The sequence below is a fragment of the Eufriesea mexicana genome, unplaced genomic scaffold (assembly GCF_001483705.2).
Source record: "Eufriesea mexicana isolate 0111107269 unplaced genomic scaffold, ASM148370v2 scaffold47447481563, whole genome shotgun sequence".
Lineage (NCBI taxonomy): Eukaryota > Metazoa > Arthropoda > Insecta > Hymenoptera > Apidae > Eufriesea > Eufriesea mexicana.
In genome coordinates this window covers 2,299-29,013 of record NW_016908006.1, presented here as the reverse complement: position 1 = coordinate 29,013, position 26,715 = coordinate 2,299, and the positions used below count along the sequence as shown (strand labels likewise).

Below are 26,715 nucleotides of genomic sequence, written 5' to 3'. Positions count from 1 at the left end.
TGTCCTTTGAGGATGATTTTATTCCAAACATCACTAGCTTTCTCTAATGCATTCTTGCACTCTATCAAGTTACTAACATCAATGTCGACTGAACCGAACTCAGTATTCTGGCTTTTCAGAAGTTCTAAAACCCTCTTGTAGTCCACCCTACATGAATTCAGTCCATTAATGGCATTCGATAAGAGCCGTGTATTGGTGACACTTGTTCTCTTGATTTCATTCGGTATACCTAATTCACCAGATGGGACATTGCAATAAGAAAGAGATCTATAAAATTCTTCCTGTTTTGCGAGCTCTAAAGACAACGCATTCAATAACATTGAACGAGTGCCTTCAACCCTATCCACAACAACTCCAACCAAAGTTTTAATCCCATTGAGTTTCTTAATTAACTCATTCTCAAGATTTAAACCCGCATTCGAGAGCAAGCATACGCCCAGCGCAGGAGTAGTAGTCGCCAATGGTACTTTAGCTCATCGAGCCATATAAACAATCCCAACAAATATATAACACCAACGAGTTTACTGGCCGTTTCTACCAATTTCTGAGAAATAGGTTTGACCACTCTAGGCTTTCGTTTTTTTCTATTAATCACCAAAGGTGGAGCATTGCCAGCGTTGGACAACACTGAGCGCTGCTCTTGAGCATTTTTCTCAGCAGCTTTCGCCAATTCGGCAGTCTTAGCAGAGGCAGCCTTCATCTGGACCGCAACTTCTACCGCAGCTACTTGAGTTCTAATGGCTTCAACCTTTTGGTTAGCTATTCGATTATTATACATCTTACAATATTAATACTTAAAATTATAGATAACTAGTGACCCTAACTACGATAAGTTAACCTATTACATCAAACATAGTAACACTATAATAAAATGGGAATATAAAGTATAATTAAAATATAAAGTTAAAGCTAAACTACAACACTCCCAACTCAAATTCCGAGCTACACGAATGAGGCTTTCTCAATCTATGCTCAAAACTTGATCGTCTGACAAATCAGATACGCTTTCGCGAAAAATCCCTCCAGAAATCGCTGAAGAATGCTAACAACAACAAATGTTGCGCAAACTGAACCCGGGGTTGATTAAATTTCTTTTTATCACAGACAAAGTGAACAAGACACGTTTTTTAGTAGACACGGGGGCCGATCTCTGCGACTACCCGCGATCATTGGCACGAGGACCGCGCCGTGTGTCGCGATATGAGCTGTTCGCGGCGAATGGGTCGAAAATCGCAACATATAGGGCGGTCACGCTAACCCTGAATTTAGGGTTACGGCGCACGTTTTCGTGGCGTTTTGTTGTGGCGGATGTTTCGAAGCCAATAATCGGGGTGGACTTTTTGGGTTATTACGGCTTGCTAGTGGACGTGAAGAATCGCCGTTTATTAGACGGAGTGACGTCGTCATCGGTATACGGGGCGCCGGCGGATAGGGCAACGCGAGCGATCTCAAGTGTAAGGACGGTGACCAAGGGGTCAATATACCTCGAGTTGCTACGAGGGTTCCCCGAGATCACGAAGCCGAGGGGAGTACCTACACCGGTCAGGCATTCTACAGTCCATTACTTCAGGACCACGCCAGGACAACCGGTCACCTGTAGACCACGGCGATTAGCACCGGGCTGCCACAAAGTAGCCAAGAAGGAGATAGAGGCCATGTTGCGCCTAGGGATGGCGAGGCCGTCGGAGAGCAGCTGGGCCTCGCAGCTGCACATAGTGCAAAAAGGGATCAGGGCGAGTGGAGACCGTGCGGCGATTCTCGTGCCCTAAACGCACGGACCTTGCCGGATAGGTACCCGACCAGGCACATAGAGGATTTCGCGCAGACACTATCTGGGAGAAAGGTGTTTTCGACGATCGACCTAGTGCACGCATATAACCAGATACCAGTGGCACCCGAGGACGTCTGCAAAACCGCGATCACGACGCCGTTCGGACTCTTTCAGTTTCCGTCCATGCCGTTCGGGTTACGAAACGCGGCACAGACGTTCCAGCGGTTCATGGACGCAGTGCTGCGCGGTGTAGATTTCGCGTACGCGTATATCGACGATATAATCGTGGCGTCAGCATCGAAGAAGGAACATTGGGAAAATTTGAAAACCGTATTCCAAAGATTGCAAGATTACGAAATAATTATAAATCCAGGGAAGTGCGTATTTGCCCAACCAGAGGTACGATTTCTGGGGTACTTAGTGTCGGACAAAGGCACCCAGCCGTTAGACGACAAAGTGCTCGCCATTGTAAGCTACCCGCAACCCACGACGGCGAAACAGCTCAGGCAGTTCTTGGGCATGCTGAACTTTTACAGGCGTTTCATACCCAGGGGGGTGCAGGTGCAGGCGCCGCTAAACAACCTATTGAGGGACAATTTGAAGGGCCGCACGCCAATACAATGGACGCCAGAGGCGACGACGGCATTCCGTGAATCGAAGCGGACGTTGGCTGAAGCAACCCTTTTGGCGCACCCTCGACCGGGCGCACCCCTGCCGCTTACCTGCGACGCATCGGACTTCTCCTTAGGCGCAGTGCTGCAACAACAAACGGAAGACGGCTGAGAGCCGCTGAGCTTCTTCTCCAAGAAGAAGTGCTCTAGACGTTTTACGGTCTAGAGCTGTTATTGTTGTTTGGTAGCCCGAATGTTAATCTGTTTCTTCCTTACTCCTTTCCCCGGAGTCGCGTGTGTATGTATGAGGAGGTAAACGTTGTTGTGCGCGATTGACAATTTCGTTTCTCCTTGGGACATTTTGTCCGTGTTTGCTGCATGGGTACACTCCCCCCGATGACCCATCCGAAGGTCTGGTCCACCGGGAAGAGCGAGGTTGATTTGACCCACACACAGTGCCGACAATGTTGGTCCGGCGCTTAGCAGCATGTCCACCGGTGCTGGTGTATGGAAATTCGGGTCGGCCAACTCGATATTGCAGGGTATCGCGAGGTTCACGCGATCGATCGGTTCATCCGGCAGGAATGTAGAGATGTTAGGAATTATCAAGAAACTCAACGTTCGCTCGTACTGGTTTCTCCGTGATCGTATTGTCACCCTGGTGGAGGATCTCGCTCAGTTCTTTGCGACGCCAACGCGGTTATGTAATCGGTCGGGTTTCATGGATGAACAAATTCCTTGACAACTATGAAGCGTCCGGGGAAAGTAATATCCACCTCGTCAACAGCTATCTTAAGGAGCTGTTAGACACGTGGGCACGATTTGACGCTATCCAATATGAGATTGAAGCCTTCGACAAATCCGAAGTAGCATGCGACGAGTTACGAGGCAATTATCACGCCGCAGTATCAAGAGCAAACCGGGTTATTGAGAAGATTCCACCGACGAACCCCACGCCGCGCGCGTCCACCGTGTTGGCACCAATGGACATCAAATTGCCGGAGATGCGTCTGCCCATGTTCGATGGCACGATCGAAAAATGGTCATCGTTCTTCGACCTCTTCTGTTCTATGATAGACCGAAACAGTGATCTAACGTCGGTGCAAAAGCTGCAATATTTGCGATCGACACTATCCGGAAAAATCGCAGCCTGCCTAGAATCGCTGACTACCACCGACGCGAATTACCCTGACGCGATTGAAGTATTAAAAGGAAAGTTTCATTGTACGCGCTGAACCATTCTGGGGCATTGGGACGCGTTACAGTGGATGCCGAAGGTCACAAGGGATTGCTCGGAAGCATTACCTCATCGATACATGCAACCAGCACATACGAGCTTTGAAGAATCTGGGTGAAGATGTCGGGACATGGAATAGCATGTTAGTAGCGATCATTCTATCAAAGGTAAGCGCAGAAACTGCGTGGCAGTGGGAGCTTACCTTAAAAGACAACTAATGTTTCTTTAGCTTACGGCGCCTTTGCGCAGCTATGCCGTGACCTAATCCTTTTTGGATATAACGGCAGGTGTTGGAAGCGAATTTAATATCGACAGCATACCAATGAAAGAAGCAAGGTCCAACCAGCGGAGGAAGTCAACCCACACGTGACCCTAGTAGGCTTAAGGAGTACGCCCGGGGAGATACCCGATTTGGCGTATTACTCTTGGGCCACTTCAGGTCTGGCATGGATATGAGATCCAACCGAAGGTCTCCATGGCCCGTTGCCACTCCCTCTTTCGCATCCAGTGGCATGCGCGAACGCATGGGACACCACCCACTGGATCCCGAGGGCACCGACGAGGAGGCGAGGCGAGTGGACTTGCCGGTTTGGGCCCTACAACTTCATCGAAGTTCCCGCACCGCGTAGCTCGGCTGCGCAGCTATAGGGAACATTAGTTCCATCGTGGTTTCTGGCGGACACCTTACACCACAACACTCACCAGCTTCTGCCCTCTACCTTAAAAGACAAAAAGACGATACCATTTCACACGGAACTCCTCGAGTTCCTAGAAAAACGCGCTAGTTACGCTCCAACTGTGTCATACCCATCATCGCCGGGAGTGGAAAAATTGAGAAAACCGGTTCGAGAACCAAGGCTAGCACGCGCGTTCGTGACAGCGAATATGCCACAATGTCAGGTATGCAAGAAGTGTCAGGACGTCCAAAATTGCTATCAATTCCGAGCGCAATCAGCGCACGAACGCATCAGGACAGTACGACGAGCTAACTTGTGCACACATTGACTCCGAACTGGATACACTCCACCCACATGCCGCTCTGGATGCTGTCGGATATGCCAAAAAAGGCACCATATCCTCCTTCATCAGACTCCGGGCATACAGAGACAGGAGCATGACACACCATTAGGAGCACGGCAAGAAGCACCGGAACAGGAGTCGACAACTGATTGACCAAGTCAAAGATCGACAGGGATGAAACATAACAGAACGTTCGTCGTAGACATCGCCAGTCACGAGCTTCTAATCACCGCGCAAGTCGACGCGATCGACAAAACCAACCACCCAGTACATTGTCGCGTGCTTCTAGATACATGCTCAACTCAAAATTTCATCTCTCAAGATCTCGCGACGAAACTGAAGCTCCCGCGTAGGAAATGCAACATTCCCATTGGAACACTAAGCGGGGTTTCCACTGTCGCGAAATCCTCCACCACGGTGACAATGCGATCACGGAGAAACCAGTACGAGCGAACGTTGAGTTTCTTCATAATTCCTAACATCTCTACATTCCTGCCGGATGAACCGATCGATCGCGTGAACCTCGCGATACCCCGCAATATCGAGTTGGCCGACCCGAATTTCCATACACCAGCACCGGTGGACGTGCTGCTAAGCGCCGGACCAACATTGTCGGCACTGTGTGTGGGCCAAATCGACCTCGCTCTTCCCGGTGGACCAGACCTTCGGATAGGTCATCGGAGGGAGTGTACCCATGCAGCAAACACGGACAAAATGTCCCAAGGAGAAACGAAATTGTCAATCGCGCACAACAACGTTTACCTCCTCATACATACACACGCGACTCCGGGGAAAGGAGTAAGGAAGAAACAGATTAACATTCGGGCTACCAAACAGCAATAACAGCTCTAGACCGTAAAACGTCTAGAGCACCCCACGCGTTCTTAAGTAAGAAAAAATTTCTATACATTCGCGACGCGTGGGAACACTGAGAGTCCAGTATCGTCCCATCCAATGGAAATTTGCGACTATTCTCATTCAAAAGCCTGACAAACTACCAACAGAAGTGACCTATAGGCCTATCTCAGTGTTAGCAATCTTGTCAAAACTATTTGAAAGATTACTCTTAAACAGACTAATACGAATATTAAGGGAGAAACGTATAGTCCCACAACAACATTTCGGTTTTCATAAGCAACACTCTACCATTGAACAAGTACATAGTACAGTTAATGTGATAGAAGTATGCCTTGAGAAACGCATGGTATACTTTGCTGCATTTATTGACATTAATGAAGCTTTTGATAAAGTGTGGCACATGGGCTTGTTATATAAAATTAAGCAAAATCTTCCATATAACTATTATAACTTGCTAAAATCCTACTTAACTGACAGGTTTTACCAGGTTAATCAAAACGGCAAATACTCGAAGATCTACCTTATACTCGTGGGTGTTTCTCAAGGCAGTGTCTTAGGTCCCACATTATACCAAATTTACACAGCAGACCTTCCTATCGACGATAATGTACTCGTGGCCACATTCGCGAATGACACTACGTTCTTGGCTTCCCATGAAAACCCTGCGGAGGCGTCACGATTCTTGCAGACAGCTGAACAGCGAAAACCTTGAAACAAAGGACTGTGTCAGATACCTTGGTCTGCACATAGATAAAAGACTCACATGGAAAGACCACATAAAAAAGAAAAGAAAGCAACTGAACCACAAATTGAAAACCATGTATTGGATCCTGGGACGAAAATCGAAACTTATACTATACAATAAATTATTTTTGTACAAGGTCGCCATTATTCCAATTTGGACATATGGGATACATCTCTGGGGATGTGCCAAGAGAAGCAATATAAATATCATCCAAAGATTCCAGAACATAGCACTGAGAACTATCGCTGCTGCCCCATGGTATATCACCTCAGATTCTCTACATAAAGACTTGGGTATACATAATATCAAAGAACAGATAGGAAAATTCGCCACAGCACACAAGAAACGAATATCAAATTATCCCAACGAACACATCAAGGATCTAAATCATATACTACAACACAGAAGACTGAAAAGGAATAAACAAACCGATCTGTGGAATTAAATTAAGGAAGAAACATCACATATAATGTTAGCAGCAACGCTACGGAGCGTTCACCGCATGCGAGCCATGTCTTTAATTCATCAAATTTGCTGATGCTTAATGCATCAAATGAAGCTAGTTGTATATGTAATTTAGTATTTAAAAAAAGAAAAAAAAAAAATATCGGTGATATAATAGATGTGCTTGTAGGACGAGAGAGGGCAGATGAATATTTAAAAAGTAAACTTAAGTTAAAAGCAATGGAGGACAAAACAGAAGCTGAAAAATTTGAAGAAACACCAATCGAGGCAAATGTATTTGTGGCAGAAAAGACAACGTACTCAAAAAATAAGCAAGATGTAATCTGCTTTAACTGTGGCAAGAAAGGATACTTGCGCAGTGAATGTTATCAAGGACAATCAAGTGGTAACAGGGATTTCCAGAGAAGAGGACAAGTGACCTTAGGAAGAAGCGTAGACATCAACAAAGTTCTGGATCAAACAACCAGGGAACACGAAACAGGTACATGAACAATGAAGGAGGTGAGATCCGAGAGAGCAACTGTCTTAATATGGAAGTGGAAAATGAGAGTTCAGATAATAAAAACGTTTCATTTAAAGATAATGTTACATGGTTGCTTGATAGTGGGTACACGAACCATATTACAACATTTTTATAAGAGCGTCACATTAAGATGACCTGTAAATGTAAAGATGGGTGATGGACGTGTAGTCAACGCAAAAAAGGATAGGAAATATAAAGACGATATTTAAAGTTTATGATAAGGACTCCATATTATTAATGTGTTCTATGTACAAAGTATAAATACAAATTTAATAAGCTATACTAAAATACTGGATAATAACAAAATTGTGTCAGTAAATAATGGTACAAAAATATATAATAAATATAGTGAAATTATAGCTTATGATAAGGACTCCATATTATTAATGTGTTCTATGTACAAAGTATAAATCCAAATCTAATAAGCTATACTAAAATACTGGATAATAACAAAATTGTGTCAGTAAATAATGGTACAAAAATATATAATAAATATAGTGAAATTATAGCTGTAGCGTTTAAAGAAGGAAATTTATCGAAGATGAGTCACGTTATAAGAACATATGGAGATATACATGCTAACCTACCAACAAGAACCGAAAGAAAGCTAAGCAGAGTAGAGAGGTGGCGTCGAATATTAGGCCATATGAACTTCAGTTACTTGAACACATTATGCGAAAATAAACTCGTGGAGGGTATACCAAAAGAGTTAGATACTAAAGTGATAAAATGCAAAATTTGTATAGAAAATAAGATGCATAATCTGCCATTTAAAAACAATAGAACAAAGGCAAGACATTCTGGAAACAGTCCATACGGATATCAATGGTCCCAGTTCAATTAGTGTGTACAAGAGAGAGAGATATTCTATTACGTTTATTGATAACTATAGCAGACTATCTAAAGTATAGATAAATATGCAGTCATAATGCAGGCATAATCAAGTAATTGAGGTAGGTTAGGCGGCCGGCCATATAAGTAGAAATTCAAAAATCGGGTCTTTATTAAGTCTCTATTAACGATTAGATCGGGTGATGGTTGGGGTGGTGTAAGGGTTCGCGAGTTTGAGAATGAGTGTAGGGCCTTCCTAGGCGTCAAACAATATACTAATCACCCGTTATATAAGCTCGCCGGGGTTTGTTATAGATTGTACTCAGAATCCGAGCTCGGTCCCGTGCCTTGGCCTCTCGCGGATTTTCCTTGCTGCGAGGCTTCCATGGTGGCATACTCGTCATGGTCGTTCTCTTCGGTCGCCATTCAATGCTCAGTTCAGAACTGCCACGGACTAGGAGAATCCGACTGTCTAAAACAAAGCATTGCGATGGCTCCCACGGGTTTTGACGCAATGTGATTTTTGCCTAGTGCTCTGAATGTCAATGTGAAGAAATTCAAAAAAGTGCGAGTAAACGGCGGGAGTAACTATGAGGCAGGAGTAACTCTTAGGTGCGATCATGCAAGCTCTGCGCTTGTAGGGCGACGCGGAAAGGTGGACGTAAGATGCATGATCTGATTCCGGTTCTACCGGTGCGGTTACGCAAGATTTTCTATGACCGTGCGGGGCGTCGTGGAAAGGCTCATGCACCCTCTGCCCCACTGATTCCCAAGAAGTCGTGAAAGTGCCGATCCTCCTCCTCCTCGTGGTTCCCGCTGGAAACAGGCCTGCGGAGTGGAAGACACCACTCTGCCAGCCTGGTTAATGTAGGACGTCTATATAGGTCCTAGGGGTTGCCACCCCTCTCGAACTTTCGCTGTTGGCGCAGCTGGAAATAAAAAGTTCCGTCCATGCCGTTCGGGTTACGAAACGCGGCACAGACGTTCCAGCGGTTCATGGACGCAGTGCTGCGCGGTGTAGATTTCGCGTACGCGTATATCGACGATATAATCGTGGCGTCAGCATCGAAGAAGGAACATTGGGAAAATTTGAAAACCGTATTCCAGAGATTGCAAGATTACGAAATAATTATAAATCCAGGGAAGTGCGTATTCGCCCAACCAGAGGTACGATTTCTGGGGTACTTAGTGTCGGACAAAGGCACCTTTCGCTGTTGGCGCAGCTGGAAATAAAAAGCCTCGGATGAATCGCGCTGAGCCCACTGAGCCAGCGCTCCAACACAACTCCCACCCCCTTCTTCGCTTACCCACACCTGTCCTATTTGTGGTAGAACTTCCAGTATAAAATCCGGACTGGGTGTCTATACTAAAAGAGTTCACCCTAACGAATATGACCAAATGGCCCTCCAGGTAGACGTTAAAATGCGTTGGTCAGAAGAAGAGCTTTTGTTATTAGCCCGAAAAGGGGCAGAGCTACCGGGCAGAAAACCCCGAGATTCATAAACCAGGAGCTCCATGTTCTTTTTTCGCATGGGACGTTAGAGGCTGTAAAAGGGGTTCGACGCAAAGAGATTTATAAGGAATACGTGCGCACCATATTGAACGAAATCCGCTCAAATCCGCCATCTTCCTTAGCTGCATCTGGGGCTGTTGATGAGTCCCAAACACCTTCCTGTTCTGGCAGTACCGACGTGGAAAAACAAAATACTGATCATGTCAGTAGCCCAGTATCTAATTCCACCGATCTATTCTTAGATTACATCCGATCTCAGCCAGTTTCAGACAACACATCGTACAACGGGTCGCGACTTCAAAACACTGTGGACAAAGGCATCTCGATGGGAAAATCCGTCACACTAGAAAGACTATCGTCATATCTACTCGATATATTTCCGAGTGAACCCAGAACGACGACTGTTTTGGAGCCGCGCCTGACGGCACCAGCGTTTAATAACAGGAAAAAGAGGCGAAAAGAGTATGTTGCCAACCAACGCAACTGGAACCGACACCGAAATAGGTGTGTTAAATCCATATTAGACGGTCTTAACAGATCGATTGAGTCCTCAGCTGATATAATGGTACCTTCCTGGAGGGCACTTATGGAGCAGAAAGATGATTCCTCTCCCGGTATCGAGGATCTAAAAGAAAACTTAAACAGCGTTTGGAAGCCAGTAACTTGCGACGAAATAAGAAATGCACGCCTGAAACTTACAACATCGCCAGGCCCCGATGGGAGCACTGCACGGCAGCTCAGAGCCATCCCTCTAGGATGGCTCCAAAACGATATTCATACCTAAAAAGATTGACTCTGAGCTGCCAGGTGATTTTAGACCTATTACGATTCCATCAGTTATCATTCGACATCTACACGGCATATTGGCAAAGAGATTAATGACATCGCTCGACCTTGATCCTCGTCAAAGAGGGTTCCAACCGTTGGACGGATGCGCTGAAAATACGACGATAATCGATTTACTTCTACGCAGTCAACGGGATTATTACTCCTCTTGCTATATTACTATTTTGGATGTATATAAAGCATTTAACTCGGTTTCCCATCGCGCATTAATAGACACCCTGACATCATATGGTGCTCCAGAGGGCTTTATACATTATATCGATCTATTTTATAGAACCTCGTCCACACAACTTAGCACGCGTGGTAGCATACCTACCCTTATTAATTCTACAAGGGGAGTGGAGCAGGGAGATCCCCTCTCCCCGATTTTGTTCAACATGGTAATTGATAGATTGCTGAAAAATCTACCTAAAGAAGTTGGCTGCCACACTGGCAATGTTAAAACCAATGCCAAAACACCTCCTCAACCTGTATGTCCGTTTACGGCCTTACACTTAACGCTGCCAAATGTCTTTCGATGAGTGTAAAAGGGCAGCCGAAAGAGAAAAAATCACTTATTGTAGAGCAAAAATTTATGCTTGGAAACCAGCAAATACCATCGCTGAGAAGCACTGACCGATGGACTTATCTAGGGGTCCAATTTTCTCCAGAGGGTAGATCCAAGTTTAAGCCGCAGTTTGAACTGCAGGCCAAAATCGATAAATTAACCAGAGCACCGCTCAAGCCACAACAACGGCTGTACGTCACGAGGTCGGTGCTAATACCGCAGCTCTACCACAAAACGACATTAGGCAATGTGATGATCGGTTACCTTAACAAAGTCGACCGTATCATCAGAGCTGCGGTAAGACAATGGCTGCACCTGCCTCAAGACATACCAACGGCATTTTTCCACGCTCCGGTTAAGGAAGGCAGCCTGGGTCTGCCCTCGCTAAGATGGACTGCGCCATGGCTGCGTAAGTGTAGGCTTGAAAATTTGAAATGGCCGACACTGGAACCATCTGTAACGGCAAACACCTTTATTGCGAAAGAGCTTGAGAAAGTTGGACGTAGGCTGCGATCTAACAACGCCGACATCTCTTCCAGAGAAGACATGAAAACGTACTGGACAAGAAAATTACACTCGTCGGTCGATGGCTCCGGGTTGCGAGAAGCTATAAGATGCAAACAATCGCACCGCTAGATATTCGAACCCACCAGGTTGTTGACCGGGCGAGACTTTATCAACTGCGTTAGGGTAAGAATTAACGCTCTGCCCTTGAAATCCCGGACTACGAAAGGCCGACCGAATGAAAACATGATGTGTCGGGCAGGCTGTCTGTCAGTCGAAACCACAAACCACATGGTGAAACAATGCTATAGAACCCACACCGCTAGAATAGGTAGACATAATGCCGTGGTTAAGTATGTAGAGAGAAGTTTGCAAAATCGTGGGTTCACTACACGCCTAGAGACTCCCTCACTACACCGGATGGCATACTAAAACCAGACTTAATTGCTTGCAACTATAAGAAAGCAATGGTTTTGAATGCACAAGTGATGACTGACAGTTGCACGCTCGACTCGGCACATCAACTTAAACTTAACAAATATAACATACGTAACCTTAGGTCAGCCGTTCGTACTAAATTCGGCTGCCAAAACGTTAGGGTGGGCACTATTACCCTAAACTGGAGAGGCATATGGAGTGGCGCATCTGTAAATCAATTATTAGATCTTCAGGTGATCAGGATTAAAGATGCCGCCGTCATTAGCACCCGGACGACCATTGGAACACTCCATTGCTTTAAGCGTTTTAACGAAATGGTGTCCGGACACGATAGGACAGGTGTTGGGTAAATCCCCCCCCCCTTTCTTCTCCCTTAAGACCTATAGATGCTGCCTGCCTTACAGGCATAAACTTGATAGGAGTTAGGTTTTAGTGGGTAGCCTCTCCTAGGAGAGGAGTCTCACAATGTCGCTCTCCAACTAGGAAGCGGCGTGCGTAACTTGCATTTCCCCTCCTTCAAGAAAAAAAAAAAAAATGAGGTGTCGGGTCAGACTTTAATCTGTCCTAGTATCCGAGAAGAAGAGTCATCTCCCAGGCGTGTGTAGTGGTGAATATGCCAGACTACAAAGGCTGTACCAGACAAATCCATCGCAGGCGGCGGAGCAGGTACTCCAGGGATCTGGCTCCGAAGTCGGCGAAGTTCCAACCATCGACCAATTCAAGGAACACTTTCAACAGGTGTTCGCCCATAAAGATCTGGACTGGAAACCGAGAGCTCTGCCTAAAGTGACTAGCATAAACGTATCTCAAGCCATCAGCGATACTTACTCACCTGTCTGACATGAAGGAGTCCGCTGCAGGATGCGACGGTATAATGAGAGAACACCTGAGAGCGGTGCCGCCTTGCTGAACATTATATGGGGAATGAAGCACTTTCCATCTGTGCTCAGGTTGAATCGGACGTCCCTCATTCCGAAATCTGAAAACATCGAAGACCTAAAACAATGGAGACCAGTAATTATATTTAGTAGGATCGTGCGGCTCTTGAGCAAAATTATTACCAACCTGAATAAATTAGAATATAAGAAACGTGTGCGTGTGGTTAATCGCATAAATCGTAAAGGAGTGGACGTGGGTAACGTTATTGTGGAAGTGACTGGCTGTATTGTATCGAAACTGCAAACTGAGAGGGAAGAACGCGGGCCACTCGGTTCTGTCCGTTGAGTGCCCGGAGTATGCGAGGTTGCTCGAAAGAGAAAAGGCGCATATTAGTTATGACTAGTACGCGCGTTAGTGTGTGTCAGTGTAATTGTCAGCGAGCGTATGCGGTAATGTGTGATTTTGGTTAAATGATGTATGTGAATAATGGTATAGCTGTGCTCTGTTGCAGGAACTGTATGTATCGCATGGTTGTGTGTGTGGATTACCGAGTGAGTGGCAGGTGTATGTGTGCGAGAGTGCGCCGGCCAGAGCAGCAGTGTCGTGACTGGAGGGAACATTGAATCCCTGTCTGTGAGTGAGTGCACTAGTGAGTATGGCGTGCGTTTGGTTAAAGGGGGACTTTGGTGAATTGTTTGTGGTATCCATGTACTCAATGAAATTGAGCCGTACGTAGGTGAATGAAATTCGTGGGAGACTACTTGAGGAATGGGTGTTGGCAAAAGGAATGGTCGTGTTGAATGAGCCGAGTGAATGTTATACGTTTTCGAGTATGAATGGGCAGAGTGACATTGATGTCACTCTGGTGAATGGTGTGCCAACCGGGTGCCGTTTCGAGTGGGAGGTTAATGTTGAGAATTAACTGGACAATCGGCTACATTTATTACCTAAAAGAGCTGGGTATATCCTGAAGGGAGTGGAGGTTTGCTGGGTGTGGGGAGCCGCGTGTCTCCTGAGTCCTCACTTGTTTTTCGAGTCGTCGTCGTCGTCGTCGTCATCGTTGTCGTTGCAGCCTTTGTTTCACATCTGATCTGTACGTTTGTAAAATAAAAAGTGTGTTCGTCCAATTTCAAGAGTGCTCATATTTCGCCACGTACCAACAGAAACTAAGAACTGCCTCTGCGTTTTCGGCTGTGCGGGCTGCCTCCCCCCACAGCCTTGATACAACTGGTCCAAACTCGAAATTGAAAAAGCCTCGGATAGATGACGTACCCTCGTTAGGTGGTCATCAAATCAGTCCACCCACTGGTGTGACTGAACCAGTTTCGAAGGATCTACCAGAATGTCCGGTCTCCTCAAATGGTTTCGCTTGCGAGTTTCCCAGTTGCACCCGAAACTTTACCACCAAATCCGGACGCGGAGTGAATCAGAAGCGGGCTCATGTGGAATGGTACGATGCCGGTCAGAACACCGACCAGAGGAAGACGCGTTGGAACCCGGAGGAGTGTGCGCTCTTGGCACGCCGTGAAGCGCAATTACTTTCGCAGGGCATGAGGTTCGTCAATCAGGAACTCTTGAGCTTCTTCCCGAAGAATACGCTCGCTTGAGTCCATCAAGGGGCAGAGGCGCAAAGCTGACCACAAATCAGCTGTGGAAAAGGCGCTCAAAGAGCTAGTCCCTTCAACATCTGGAACTATGGTGCCACCAGAGGAAGCAGACAATCCTGATCCGGCAGAACATCAGCCACTTGCGGAGTCGGCAGCTAGCCGTAGTCCGGACCTCTCAGAGGAAGAGGCCGTAGCCAGCGTAATCGACTACATCAATAAGATGCCGCCCTGTGATTGCGCGTGCCTGAGCAGCGCTAAGCTGAGCTCAATCTGCAGCTCATTAAACATCTGGAGCAGGGACCGTGTTTATGAGGAGTTATCTTTGTATCTCCTCGAGACATTCCCGCCAGCTCCACCACCACGGAGTCCACCTAAGGCGGATAATACCCGAGGCGCTGCTTTGACGCGGAGACGGACCAGGAGGGCCGAATACTCTAGGGTTCAAAGAGCGTGGAAGAAGAACCGATCCACCTGCATTCGGGCCCTCTTGAAAGATAAAAGAACATCCTCAGCTCCACCGATGGATGTCATGATCCCCTTTTGGGAGCGAGTCATGACGTCGAAGGACGACAGTACACCTGGCATTGAGTCCGAGGAGGTTTTTACTAACATCTGGTGTCCGGTGACTCCAACGGAGGTTAAAGCGGCTTTCCCTAAAGCGGGGTCAGCCCCTGGTCCGGATAGTCTTTCAGTGGAGCAACTGAGAGAAATCCCATTGGGTATCTTGGCGAGGATCTTTAACATCGTGATCCTTTGTGGTAGGATGCCTTCGCATCTTCTCGAATCTTACACCACATTGATACCTAAAAAGGACGGAGCATCAGATCCATCTGACTTTAGGCCTATAACAGTCTCTTCCGGCTTGGTCAGGATCTTTCACAAGATTCTGGCCAACCGCCTGTCGAGATCTGTTGTGGTAGGATGCCTTCGCATCTTCTCGAATCTTACACCACATTGATACCTAAAAAGGACGGAGCATCAGATCCATCTGACTTTAGGCCTATAACAGTCTCTTCCGGCTTGGTCAGGATCTTTCACAAGATTCTGGCCAACCGCCTGTCGAGATCTGTTCGACTAGACAACAGGCAAAAAGCCTTCAGATCCATTGATGGATGTTCTAAAAACATCTTCCTGATAGACTTTGCGCTGAGATACAGTCGACAAAATTTTAAATCTCTATATATGGCCTCCCTGGATATCGCCAAGGCGTTTGACTCGGTGGCCAACGAATCGATAATGGACACGCTACGAACAGCGGGTGTTCCAGAGTTGATGGTGAGGTACTTGGCCGGGACATATAAACGGTCGTCGATGGGCTTGCGTTGCGAGCTGTGGGAGTCTCACCCCATCCATCCATCTTGTGGGGGCCTCTTCCTTTCTGGGCGGAACTGTATCAACTTAAATAAGCTCAGGATTAACGCCATTCCATTAAGATCTAGAATGGCGCGAAACCGTGTTCGTGACGTCCACTGTCGGGCTGGCTGTGGACATGCCGAAACATTACAGCATGTGCTCCAGACATGCGACAGAACACATTATGCGCGAATTAGGCGCCACAACGCCTGTCTTGACTACCTCCCCAAACGAGCTGGTCGGGATTCTGAGATCTTCAAAGAACCTCACTTTAAAACAACTGAGGAAGCCCGACCTTATTGTTAGACGCGACGACAAAGTCATCGTCGTTGACGCCTTGATAGCGGGCGATCAACCAATCTCGATCTGGCACGCAAAGCGAAGATCTCGAAGTATCAGGGCCTCGCTGGCCATGTGATGTCGAGGTATGGTGTACAGAAAGTCGTATTTACATCTATGACACTGTCCTCTCGCGGTGTTTGGAGCGGGGAATCGTTTAGACACCTTCATTCCCTCGGCCTGCTGGTCTATCACCAGCCATGACGCCAGAGTTATATCAACGCGGGTATTGATAGGTGGACTGACCATCTTGTCCACCTTCAATAGATCGACCACAGGAAGCTGCCGCCGCTGAGGGTCTGGGCGTGTTTGATAAGATCCCTTAACACGTTGCCGGCCGCTGTCACAACGCGTGACTTATTTTCACCAACGATGATGCTTCGTATCGACGTTTGTACGAATAGACATATTATTGTAAAGCAACATTTCACGATCAGGGAAAATTATTTTCAATTGTTTTCCCCTCCCAATTTACCATATTGTCTTTTATCGAAATCTTTTTTCGCGGACACTTGTTTTGTTGGTTTCAGACAGTCTTTCGCTGCCTTCAAATATCGGAAGCTTACGTTAACCCTCTATGGACCAAATATATATTTTTCTTGGCTACAAGAATTGTATGTAATATAAAATCAACAAATATCAACCAATAAATTCAACAGTTTTGACAATTTTATTATAACGAATTCATATTGAAAGTTTGAATTAACAACGGTTGTACTATTGTGCCAAGATAATGTGTAATAGATAGATAAGATAATTTTCCACGCCATCTTGTGGGAAAAGATCATAGGAGGCCATAGAGGACCTAATCTATCATGATCAAATAACCGGTAAATGAAAAAGAATTAGAATTTTAAAAAATGGAACCACGAGAGGTATTGTAAAAATAATTATAAATACATCGAAAGAAAAATCGCGAACTGGAGTGATCAAGACGATAACGATGAATGCAGTATTTAATAAAATACCCATACATTAGCATGTAACTTGAAAGTTACACGAGCCCATAGAGGATTAAATCTAATACAAGTTTTAAAATATCCTTCAAAATGCTCTACGATGAGGAAATATATGCTGATCCGTTATCAGAAGAGGATAATTGCTCTGATAGCGAAAGTGACAGTGATTCGGACAGTGGAAGCGATATCATGGTGAGACGATTCAAAAATAAGGGAAGACCAATAATTAGTGAATCTGAAAGTGATGAAGAGAATTCTGTGGCAAATGATTGGTCAAAAGTTAATTTTAAACTTGACTTTCATGCTTGCCTGCAACGGTTTGGGTTACAGGTACCATGCACACCAGACATATTATCAACTGTGGAATTGTTCATTGGGGATGATTTATTTAATTTATTTGTCACACAAACAAACTTATATCGTAATCATCAGAATAATGATAACAACAATGCACCAACAAAGAATAAAACTTGGATTGATACAAATGTTGTAGAAATGAAAGAATTTTGGGGGCTTGTTATCATAATGAGAATAGTAAAAAAGCCACAAAGAGACGATTATTGGCCTACCCACCCAGGATTACATACATCTATTTTCGGGAACACAATGCAAAGAAACAGATTTCGGCAGTTGTGGAAGTATTGGCACTTCAGCAATAATGAGTACTGTCAAGAAAGGCTTGATAAAATAAAACCAGTCTACACAAACCAGGTAGAAAAATTTCAAAAAATTTATAAACCCGAGAAAGAATTATCGCTGGATGAAAGTATCATTCCTTGGAGGAGCAGGTTATCTTTTCGTACATATAACCCTGCAAAAATTATAGAATATGGAATTTTAGTCCGTATGGTGTGTGAGACGATACAAGTTCAGAGATACAAGTTCATCTGTCTGACACGAGGAAGTCAGCGGCAGGTTGTAACGGCATAATGAGGGAACACCTGAGAGCGGTGCCGCCGTACGACCTGTATGCCTTGCTAAACATTATATGGGGAATGAAGCACTTTCCATCTGTGCTCGGATTAAATCTAACGTCTCTCATTCCGAAATCGGAAAATATAGAAGACCTAAAACGGTGGAGACCTATAACTATATCAAGTCGGATCGTGCGGCTCCTGAGCAAAATTATCACCACACGGCTAGAGAGCAAAATCCAGCTAGCTCATAGCCAAAGCGGTTTTGTTAAAACCGACGGAGTCATGGCAAATAGCACAATCCTTCAGACACTCATAAGAACTAAGAGGGACGAAGCCAAGCCTTTTATTATTATCTCTACTGACTTGGCAAAGGCCTTTGACAGTGTCTTCATTGTATCGATAATCGATGCACTAAGAATGCAAAAGATCGATAAGCACACCGTTGAACTCATTCAAGAAATGTACAACGGTGTGACAACTGTTTTGGAGTGTAGAGGAAAAAGATCTGCACCAATTAAGATTTCACGTGGTGTCAAACAGGGTGACCCCACGTCCGGTTTCTTTTTCAACTTGGTGCTGGACGAACTACTCTGTAAAGTTAATGCTGGCCAGGGTGTTCAGGTCGGGGGTGCAAATATTACGTCTCTCGCGTTCGGTGATGATGTGGTGATCGTGGCTCCTAGCCCTTCCATCATGAGGAGCTAGATCGTGATTATTGAGGCTTTCCTCGAGAGGCATGGTCTCGATGTTAACATCAAAAAATGTGCAGCACTATAAATGCTGAGAGTGCCTGGCACCAAGAGACTGGTTGTCGAGACTCGGCCTCTCCTAAAGATCAAAAATGAACATGTGCCAACTCTAAACGTCTCTACTCAGCTCAGGTACTTGGGCCTTCATTATGGGTACGGGGCAGCAAAAACACCTTCCCCCTCCAGACTAGAGGGTATGCTCGATCGATTAAAGAAATATCTATCTGGCTATATATGCAATTTAGAAATATACTGTGCGCAAAGAAAATCACTAATTGCGACAATATTTCCAGTGTTATTGCCATATATAAATTTATGACACGATGTATATATGGACAACTATTACAATAGTATAATAGTAGCAGAGGAATTACTAAAGCATAAAACAAATATCTGTGGCACAATTAGAGAAAGCAGAGGAGTGCCAAATTGTTTAAAATCTGCTACATTGGAAGACAAGTTAATGGAATTTCGTAGAAAAGGGAAGATTTTGGTACAAAAATGGAGTACAGCTAAAAAATTGATAACAATTTCTTCCACGATACATTCAGCAGACATGGTCGAATGTGTGAGTAAAAAAACCGAAAAGAAGAGCATGAAACTAATTTACATACGGGAGTATAATAAATTTATGAAAGGTGTTGATCGCGTCAATCAATACCTATCGTGCTATTCCATACTTCGCAAAGCAAAAAAATAGACCAAAAATCGGTTTTATACCTTATAAACTGTGCATTATTCAACGCGTACCACATATACATAAAAAATTCCGAAGATTCTATTAGATTCGAACAATTTTTACTAAATCTTGCATTAGCATGGATTGATGGGAATGAAGAGGAGCAAAAATCAAGATCGGCTGCTCAATGTAATAAAAGATCGCCGAGGTATGATCCACTAGACAAGCTTATCGCGGACTTGAGGAAACATAGCATAACACGTACCAGTGGTAAAGGGAGAATTCAAAACCCGCGAAGGGCTTGTAAAATCTGCACTGCTGCCAAGAAAAGAAGTTGTAATGCATATATGTGTTCTTCCTGTAACGTTTCTCTGCATGTAGGAAAATGCTTTGAAATTTATCAAACTAAAAAGAACTATGAATCCTAGGAGTTAAATTTTTTAAATAAAATGTTTTAGTACTAATTAAAAAATATAAGACTATGGAATAAAAATAGTGTAACAGTTATTTTAATGCCTTCTTTAATTGTATAATAATAGAATTGTAGAATTATTTGATTTCAATACTTTGCACACTGTTACATTACATTAAATTTCATATATTAATTAATATCGATCTTCCAAATTTTATGAAATTGTGACTGAAGCTCACCTCTCGAATGCAAAGGGTTAATACTATAATAGATTCAATAATCGGATCTACAGACGAGACGACGGGGGGCATTGCTCTGGGAGGCGAGAATGTCTCCATCCTGGCGTTCGCGGACGACCTGGTCTTGTTGGGCAGAAACGAAAAGGAGGTAACCCGACAAATCGCTAAACTACATAAATATTTAGCAGCGCTGGACGTGTCCATTCAAACGAGCAAATGCCTAACATTCCAGGTCGTCCAAAAAAAACAAGACATGGCATATCCGGGACCCGAATCTAACACTAAATAATACGGCTATTCCATTATCGGGTCCCAAAAATGTTTTTAAATACCTTGGCGTTTCCATAAGTCCCTGGAGGGGCTTACAACGCACCGAGATCGATAAAATAATCAAATTGGCGGAAAATATTTTACACGTGAAATTAAAACCTCGTCAAAAAGTAAATTTAATAAGAACCCATCTACTACCTAAATATATTCATGGGATAGTTGCCAGTCCGCCACACCTACGCGTACTCGAGTTCTTAGATCATGAGATTAAGCAGACTATCAAAGCAGCCTACATCTGCACCCTACCAAGACAAATGGTATAATATATACAGATAAAGCAAACGGAAGACTCGGTGTGTAGAAAGTGGCGGACATAGTCCGGGTCGCCAAACTGAGGAGTGCGCTTCAAATGATGAACAATAGCGATCCGGCTGTACGCGAAGCGTATGAAAGCCAAAAGGCAACCATCCTAAAGTACGCTAAATCCCTGAGGGTGGAATGGCCGACGACGAAGGAGGAAATCGAAAAGGTGCGCGTAAGCCACCGAAAGGGACATGTCCAAAGATGGGAGACGCTCGTCTCCCAGGGACAGGGAGTCAGCAGCTACGCAAATGATATATATAGCAATGCGTGGCTGCGGACACCGTCGCTGCTAAAGCCATCTAGGTACATAGACGCGCTAAAGTTAAGAACTAGTACATACTGCACTAAAGTAGCCCTCAAACGAGCTAAAAAGCAGATAGACCCCATTTGCAGAAAATGTAAGGAACAAATGGAGACTCTGGCACACGTGCTGGGGAATTGTATCTCCACCAAACCACTCAGGATCAGGCGGCACAATGAAGTAGTTAACTTTATATAAGAGAAGACATCTCGGAGGTATGAGGTATGCAAAGAGGCAACGATTAACGTGATCGGCGACCTGAAGAAGCCAGATCTGGTTATAGACGACCAGGATAGGCTTCGGGTCGTGGATGTCACGATAAGATACGAGGACAAAGACAGCCTATACAGAGCAGCCAAAGAAAAAGGAAATAAATGCAAAGAGACTGCCGCGTACCTGAAAGCACGATTGAATAGGAAAAATGCGGAAGTGTTGCCGGTCGTGGTGGTCAGTAGGGGAGCAATTCCACCCAGTACGGCCAGAAACCTAAAACTACTAGGGCTAACTGCAAAAGATGTACTGACGGAGTCGCTCATTGCCCTCCGTTCGTCAATCGAAATTGCGAACATGTTTATTGACTACGACTACGTAATGCAGTCGTTATATTTATTTATTTATTTATTTATTTATCACTCATGACTGCCTTCGGGCTATGACGACATTGAGAATTTTAAGAAATGACCAAGCCTATTTAGGCTGGAAACAATTTTACCAAACAACATAGCCTTACGGCAATGAAGAATTTTACAATTGAACGAAGCAACTGCCAGCTGAAAGGATCAATTAGCCCGCCTGACAATTTACACCAGATGGTGCGAGTCCTTGCTATGCTATTGCATAGTAGGGCGGGTTCTACGCATCAGGACCCGGGGCGATACCTTCGCGAGGTTTTCCCTGAGCGCACAAGAGTGCGGCCAAGGTCGCCTCCCGAAAGGGTCCCCGTTCCTAATTTTCCCAAGCTCGCGGGCAGATCTTTTGGCAGCTTCGCTGGAAAGTAGGCCCGTGACAATCCATTTATATAGTTTTTGTTATAACCCAACGTGGGGGTTTGCCACGGAAGTCTACCGGCACTCCTTCTGAGTGTCGGTACAGAGAATAGCCAAATGCCTCGTCATCTAAGTCGTGAGGCGCATGAATGGATTAACGAGGTTCCCTCTGCTCCTATCTACTCCCCGCAGGAGCTACGGTTGACTTCGATCAGCCGTAGTATGGGATTGATGACTCCACGGCGCCTAGTTGGCCTTAACCTAGGTCGAGGTTAACACGTTCCGTGCCAAGCCCTTTTTGCCTGACTTATCGTTCAGACCATTTCATATTTTGACTAAAGATTGATATATTATCACACAATATTTCATTACATCATCGATCGATAAGCAGTTATCTTGAGTAGTTATCACATCGTGTACCACTTGTGGTACACGTGGCGCTGCGATCAGTTCGATCGTAAAAGTCAGTCAGTTCGAAACATCTCGACTAGTAAAAAACCTGCTACATTCGAATTTGTTAAATAAAGAACGAGGCAAATAAAATATTTTCCAAAAAGGGAGTAAATAAATATACAAAGACAACATTTTTGTTTTTCATTTGTTTCTGTTGGAAAACAAGTTTCTATTGTTAACTTTCATTGAATTATTCTTTCATCTTTTATTTTTTTTAATTTATCGAGTTATTCAACTTTCATTGTTTATCCCTAATGATAGGTAATATGGAAGTACACGACAGAGATAGTTCCAGTTCTATTTCCACTGAAATAGGCCTCCTATTAAGTATAAAACGCACACGTAGATTTATATTATCATCTTCCGAAGAGAGAAGCGATGCATCAATTGAGGTTACCGCGCGCCCTAACCGAAAATGCCGCCGAATTGTATACAGCTCCGAAAGTGAGGATGAAGCACAAAATATCACTAATAAGTTACTAAACCAATGGGTAAATCGAAGTGGGAATCAACCTTTACTTATACAATTCACGGGTACACCTGGAATAACATTATTGGATTATTTGTCGAAAGAAAACGATTTTTACCTACTATTTGTTATGGAAGAAATGTTCGAAGACATAGCAAAACAGACTAACATCTACGCAATGCAAACATTGGCTCAGAAACGGTCATGTCGTCTGAACAAATGGATTCCCACTAACAAATGTGAGATGAAAAAACTTTTCAGCCTCCTCGCCTAGATGGGATTAGTAAAATTACCCGAAATAAATTTTTATTGGTCGAAAGATGAAACATTCGCTCAAAGTTTTCCTCCATCAATAATTCCAAAAAATCGCTTTGAGCTACTGTTACGAATGATTCATTTCGTGAACAATGAAAATGCAAATGTTGGAGACCGCCTCCATAATCGATTTAATAATCAAACTAATTATTGATAAACTAAAAGAAAATTATGGAAAATATTACGATCCACCGGAAACCGCGTGTATTGATGAGTCCATAGTACCATTTAGCGGCCGTGTCGTTTTTAGACAATATATGAAACACAAACGGCATAGATATGGTGTAAAGTTATTCAAATTATGTTTTAAACCGAGATATACGTACAATTTTGAAATTTACTGCGGTCAACAATCTAGCAACGAGAAAACTACACCTAAAACGGTTGCTATGTCACTCTGTCAAAGTATTTTAGGGACATACTGTTTATATTGATAACTGGTATTCTAGCATATTTATCAGAAGAATTTATTGCGAGGAACACTCATGCAATAGGAACGATTCGTTCAAATCGTCGTAGAATTTCGAAAAAAGTGGTGCAAAAGAATTACAGCGAGGAGAAATATTTGCAAAGGAAAATGAAAATGGAATAACATTGATGAAATGGAAGGACAAACGGGATGTTCTACTATTGTCTACCAAACATTCTGTAGAGACGGCTATTGTTAGAAAAAAAGAATGTGATATCGTAAAACCAAAACTTGTGACTGATTACAATGAAGTCAAGAGTTCCGTTGACGTTTCTGACCAAATGACAGCATACGGTAATCCATTACGCAAAACTGTCAAATGGTATAAAAAAGTAGCATTTGAGCTTCTTTTAAACACATCAGTTGTAAATACTTGGATATTACATAATACTCAGCAACAGGAACTTATATCAATAGTAGAATTTAGAAAACGATTAGCTAATTATTTATGTTACTGTGAAGATGAAAACAACAACTCGTCTTCTGAAATTGCGACAAACTCTAGAAAACGACATGAAATTAAAAAGGAAGAGGGCCAAGCGAGGACCACTAGACAACGTTGCATTTCTTGCTATAAACAAAACCTAAAAAAAATTTTGGAACTAAAGTAGCAAGACAAAAAACTATAAGAGTAATGACGTTTTGTAGCGATTGTTCGAAAAAGCCGTTTTCATGCATTCCTTGCTTTAACAAATTCAACCATTGTAATTATTAATTATTGTATATATAACAATTAAACAAACTTATGTGCTTTATTCTATACTTTATTTTGTATAATGCCTCAATCTTTCAGTACAAATATATTGCACAGAATTAAATTTGTCATAAACATATGTTTTCGGCGCATTAACTAAATATATCTGAGTGTACCACCGGTGGTACACGTGGCATGAAGATCAAGTTTAACGTATACCAACAGAAAAGGGATTGGACATTCTCTTCATTCAAGAACCATACAGTTATAAAAGAAAAATACCAGGCCTGGGATTAAACTCCAGGTTGATCTCCGCTCGTAAATTATTTTGCAATGTAACCATCGGGAAGGAGATAAAGACGGCCATTGCAGTTTTCAACAAAGGACTCAGCGTTCTAAAATTAGAACAATTTAGTAATACACACTGTGTATGCATGGAAATTAGCTCCTTATCTGACAGTTTCTACATAGTAAACGCATATTTTTAATTCTGCGATAACATAGAGCCTTACTTAAAGCACCTAGATGGAATACTAGTCGCATTAAAGGGTAAGAATATACTCTTAAGCATGGACGCGAATGCGAAGTCAGTCTTGTAGCATTGTGAACATTCAGACCTCAGAGATGTCGCCCTCGAGGAATTTATTTCCCAGCACCAACTCTTTGTGGAAAACAAAGAAAGCTCCATGCCCACATTCGATAACACACATGGAAAGTGAAACATAGATATAACTTTAACCGATGATTCATTTAGAAATAAATTAACAAACTAGAAGGTAACCCCATACCAAACAGTCAGCGAACATAATTTGATTCTTTTTAACATTACAACGCAGCAGCATAGAATAAAACAACAAACAACTAATAGATACAATATTAAAAGGGCTAATTGGTATATAATAGCAGCTTCACTTTTTGACTCAAACCAGGAACATTTGGATCAGCAGCACCGTCCAGCCGAGGATTATGTAAAAGCGTTAGAAAGTCTAATAAAACGTGCAAGCGACTTATCCATACCCAAAAAATCGCATTTTTCAAAGTTCGTCCCATGGTAGATGCACTTATCCCTGATGATTCTTCATCAAACGAAACATCCCAGCAGGAAGCGATCCCCACTTTCATTAAAACCCCACCTGTCAGTGAAGATACCCTAGCCTTTACACAAGAGGAGGTTGAGGAGGTAATTAGGAATATGAAGGGTGGAAAAGCTCCCGGACCGGACCTTCTCGAAATCGAGATGGTAAAATATGCACGGCCTGTCATGAGAAGAGAAATTACGGAGATGTTCAACCTGTGTCTGTGCCAAGGTGTCTTCTCGCAACAATGGAAGCAAGCATCCATTAGGATGCTTTTGAAAAATAAAAACAAAGGTGAAACTGACCCGCGATCATATAGACCGATATCCTTGCTCGCGGTCTACGGAAAAATTTTTGAAAAGCTTATATACACAATACTAAAATGCTTGTTCCATGATCATAAACTAATATCTGATAGGTAATATGGATTTAAGCCTGGTCGATCCACCACGGATGCAATATTCGAACTGACACACCTCATCCAATCCACAACACAGAAATACGCAATCGGACTGCTATTCGACATAGCCGGCGCGTTCGATAACGTCTGGTGGCCAATCATTCTTCAAAGTTTAAAGAGAAGAAATTGTCCGAAAAATATATACAAAGTTCTACAAAGTTACTTAGAAGGCAGAACAGCAACAATCAGTAGTAGGGGACTTAAAGTAACTAAAAATGTCAATAAGGGATGCCCTCAAGAATCCATCCTCGGGCCGCAGTTTTGGAACGTTATCTTTGACGAAGCAGTCGAAAATATAAGAAGTCTAGGCTTTGAGCCAATTGCTTATGTCGACGACTTAATCATCGTCATAACTGGTAATGGAAAGAAAAGCCTCGAGGAAAACGCTAACTTGGCGACGTCAACTCTGATAAACTGGTGCACCCAACAGAAATTACAGATTTCCATCACAAAATCAAAAATGATTCTTTTGAAAGGGCACTTAGGCATCAAACAGCCGCCTACTGTAGAAATTGGCAACAAATCAATAAAAATGGCTCCAACAGTCAGGTATCTCGGCATTTATTTCGGCACCCGCTTTAATACCCGCACCGCATGCGATATACTTGCAAAACAAAACCAAAAAGATTTTCAACGCACTATCATAGATAGCAAAGGCCAAATGGGGACTCCATACCACCACATTTAGTAAACCTTATACAGGAGTTTTCACAACCATCGTGACATATGTTGCAAAGGGCTGGTCCGATATTCTAAATGTACACCATAAACGGCGACTTGCCCAAGCACAGCGTCATGCCTTTATAAGAACAGTAAA

At 43.7% G+C, this 26,715-nt stretch overlaps 2 protein-coding genes across 2 annotated transcripts; both read left to right on the top strand.

The window, feature by feature from the left end:
• Positions 1-3,107: 3,107 nt before the first annotated feature.
• Positions 3,108-6,209, top strand: LOC108552545 (uncharacterized). The gene is made up of 3 exons (XM_017907158.1): positions 3,108-3,584; positions 4,325-4,519; positions 5,625-6,209. The coding sequence occupies exons 1-3, from the start codon at positions 3,108-3,110 to the stop codon at positions 6,207-6,209; spliced, it is 1,257 nt and encodes a 418-aa protein (XP_017762647.1).
• A 10,927-nt stretch (positions 6,210-17,136) lies between these two features.
• Positions 17,137-17,976, top strand: LOC108552532 (piggyBac transposable element-derived protein 4-like). The gene has a single exon (XM_017907140.1). The coding sequence runs from the start codon at positions 17,137-17,139 to the stop codon at positions 17,974-17,976; it is 840 nt and encodes a 279-aa protein (XP_017762629.1).
• The last annotated feature ends 8,739 nt before the right edge of the window (positions 17,977-26,715 follow it).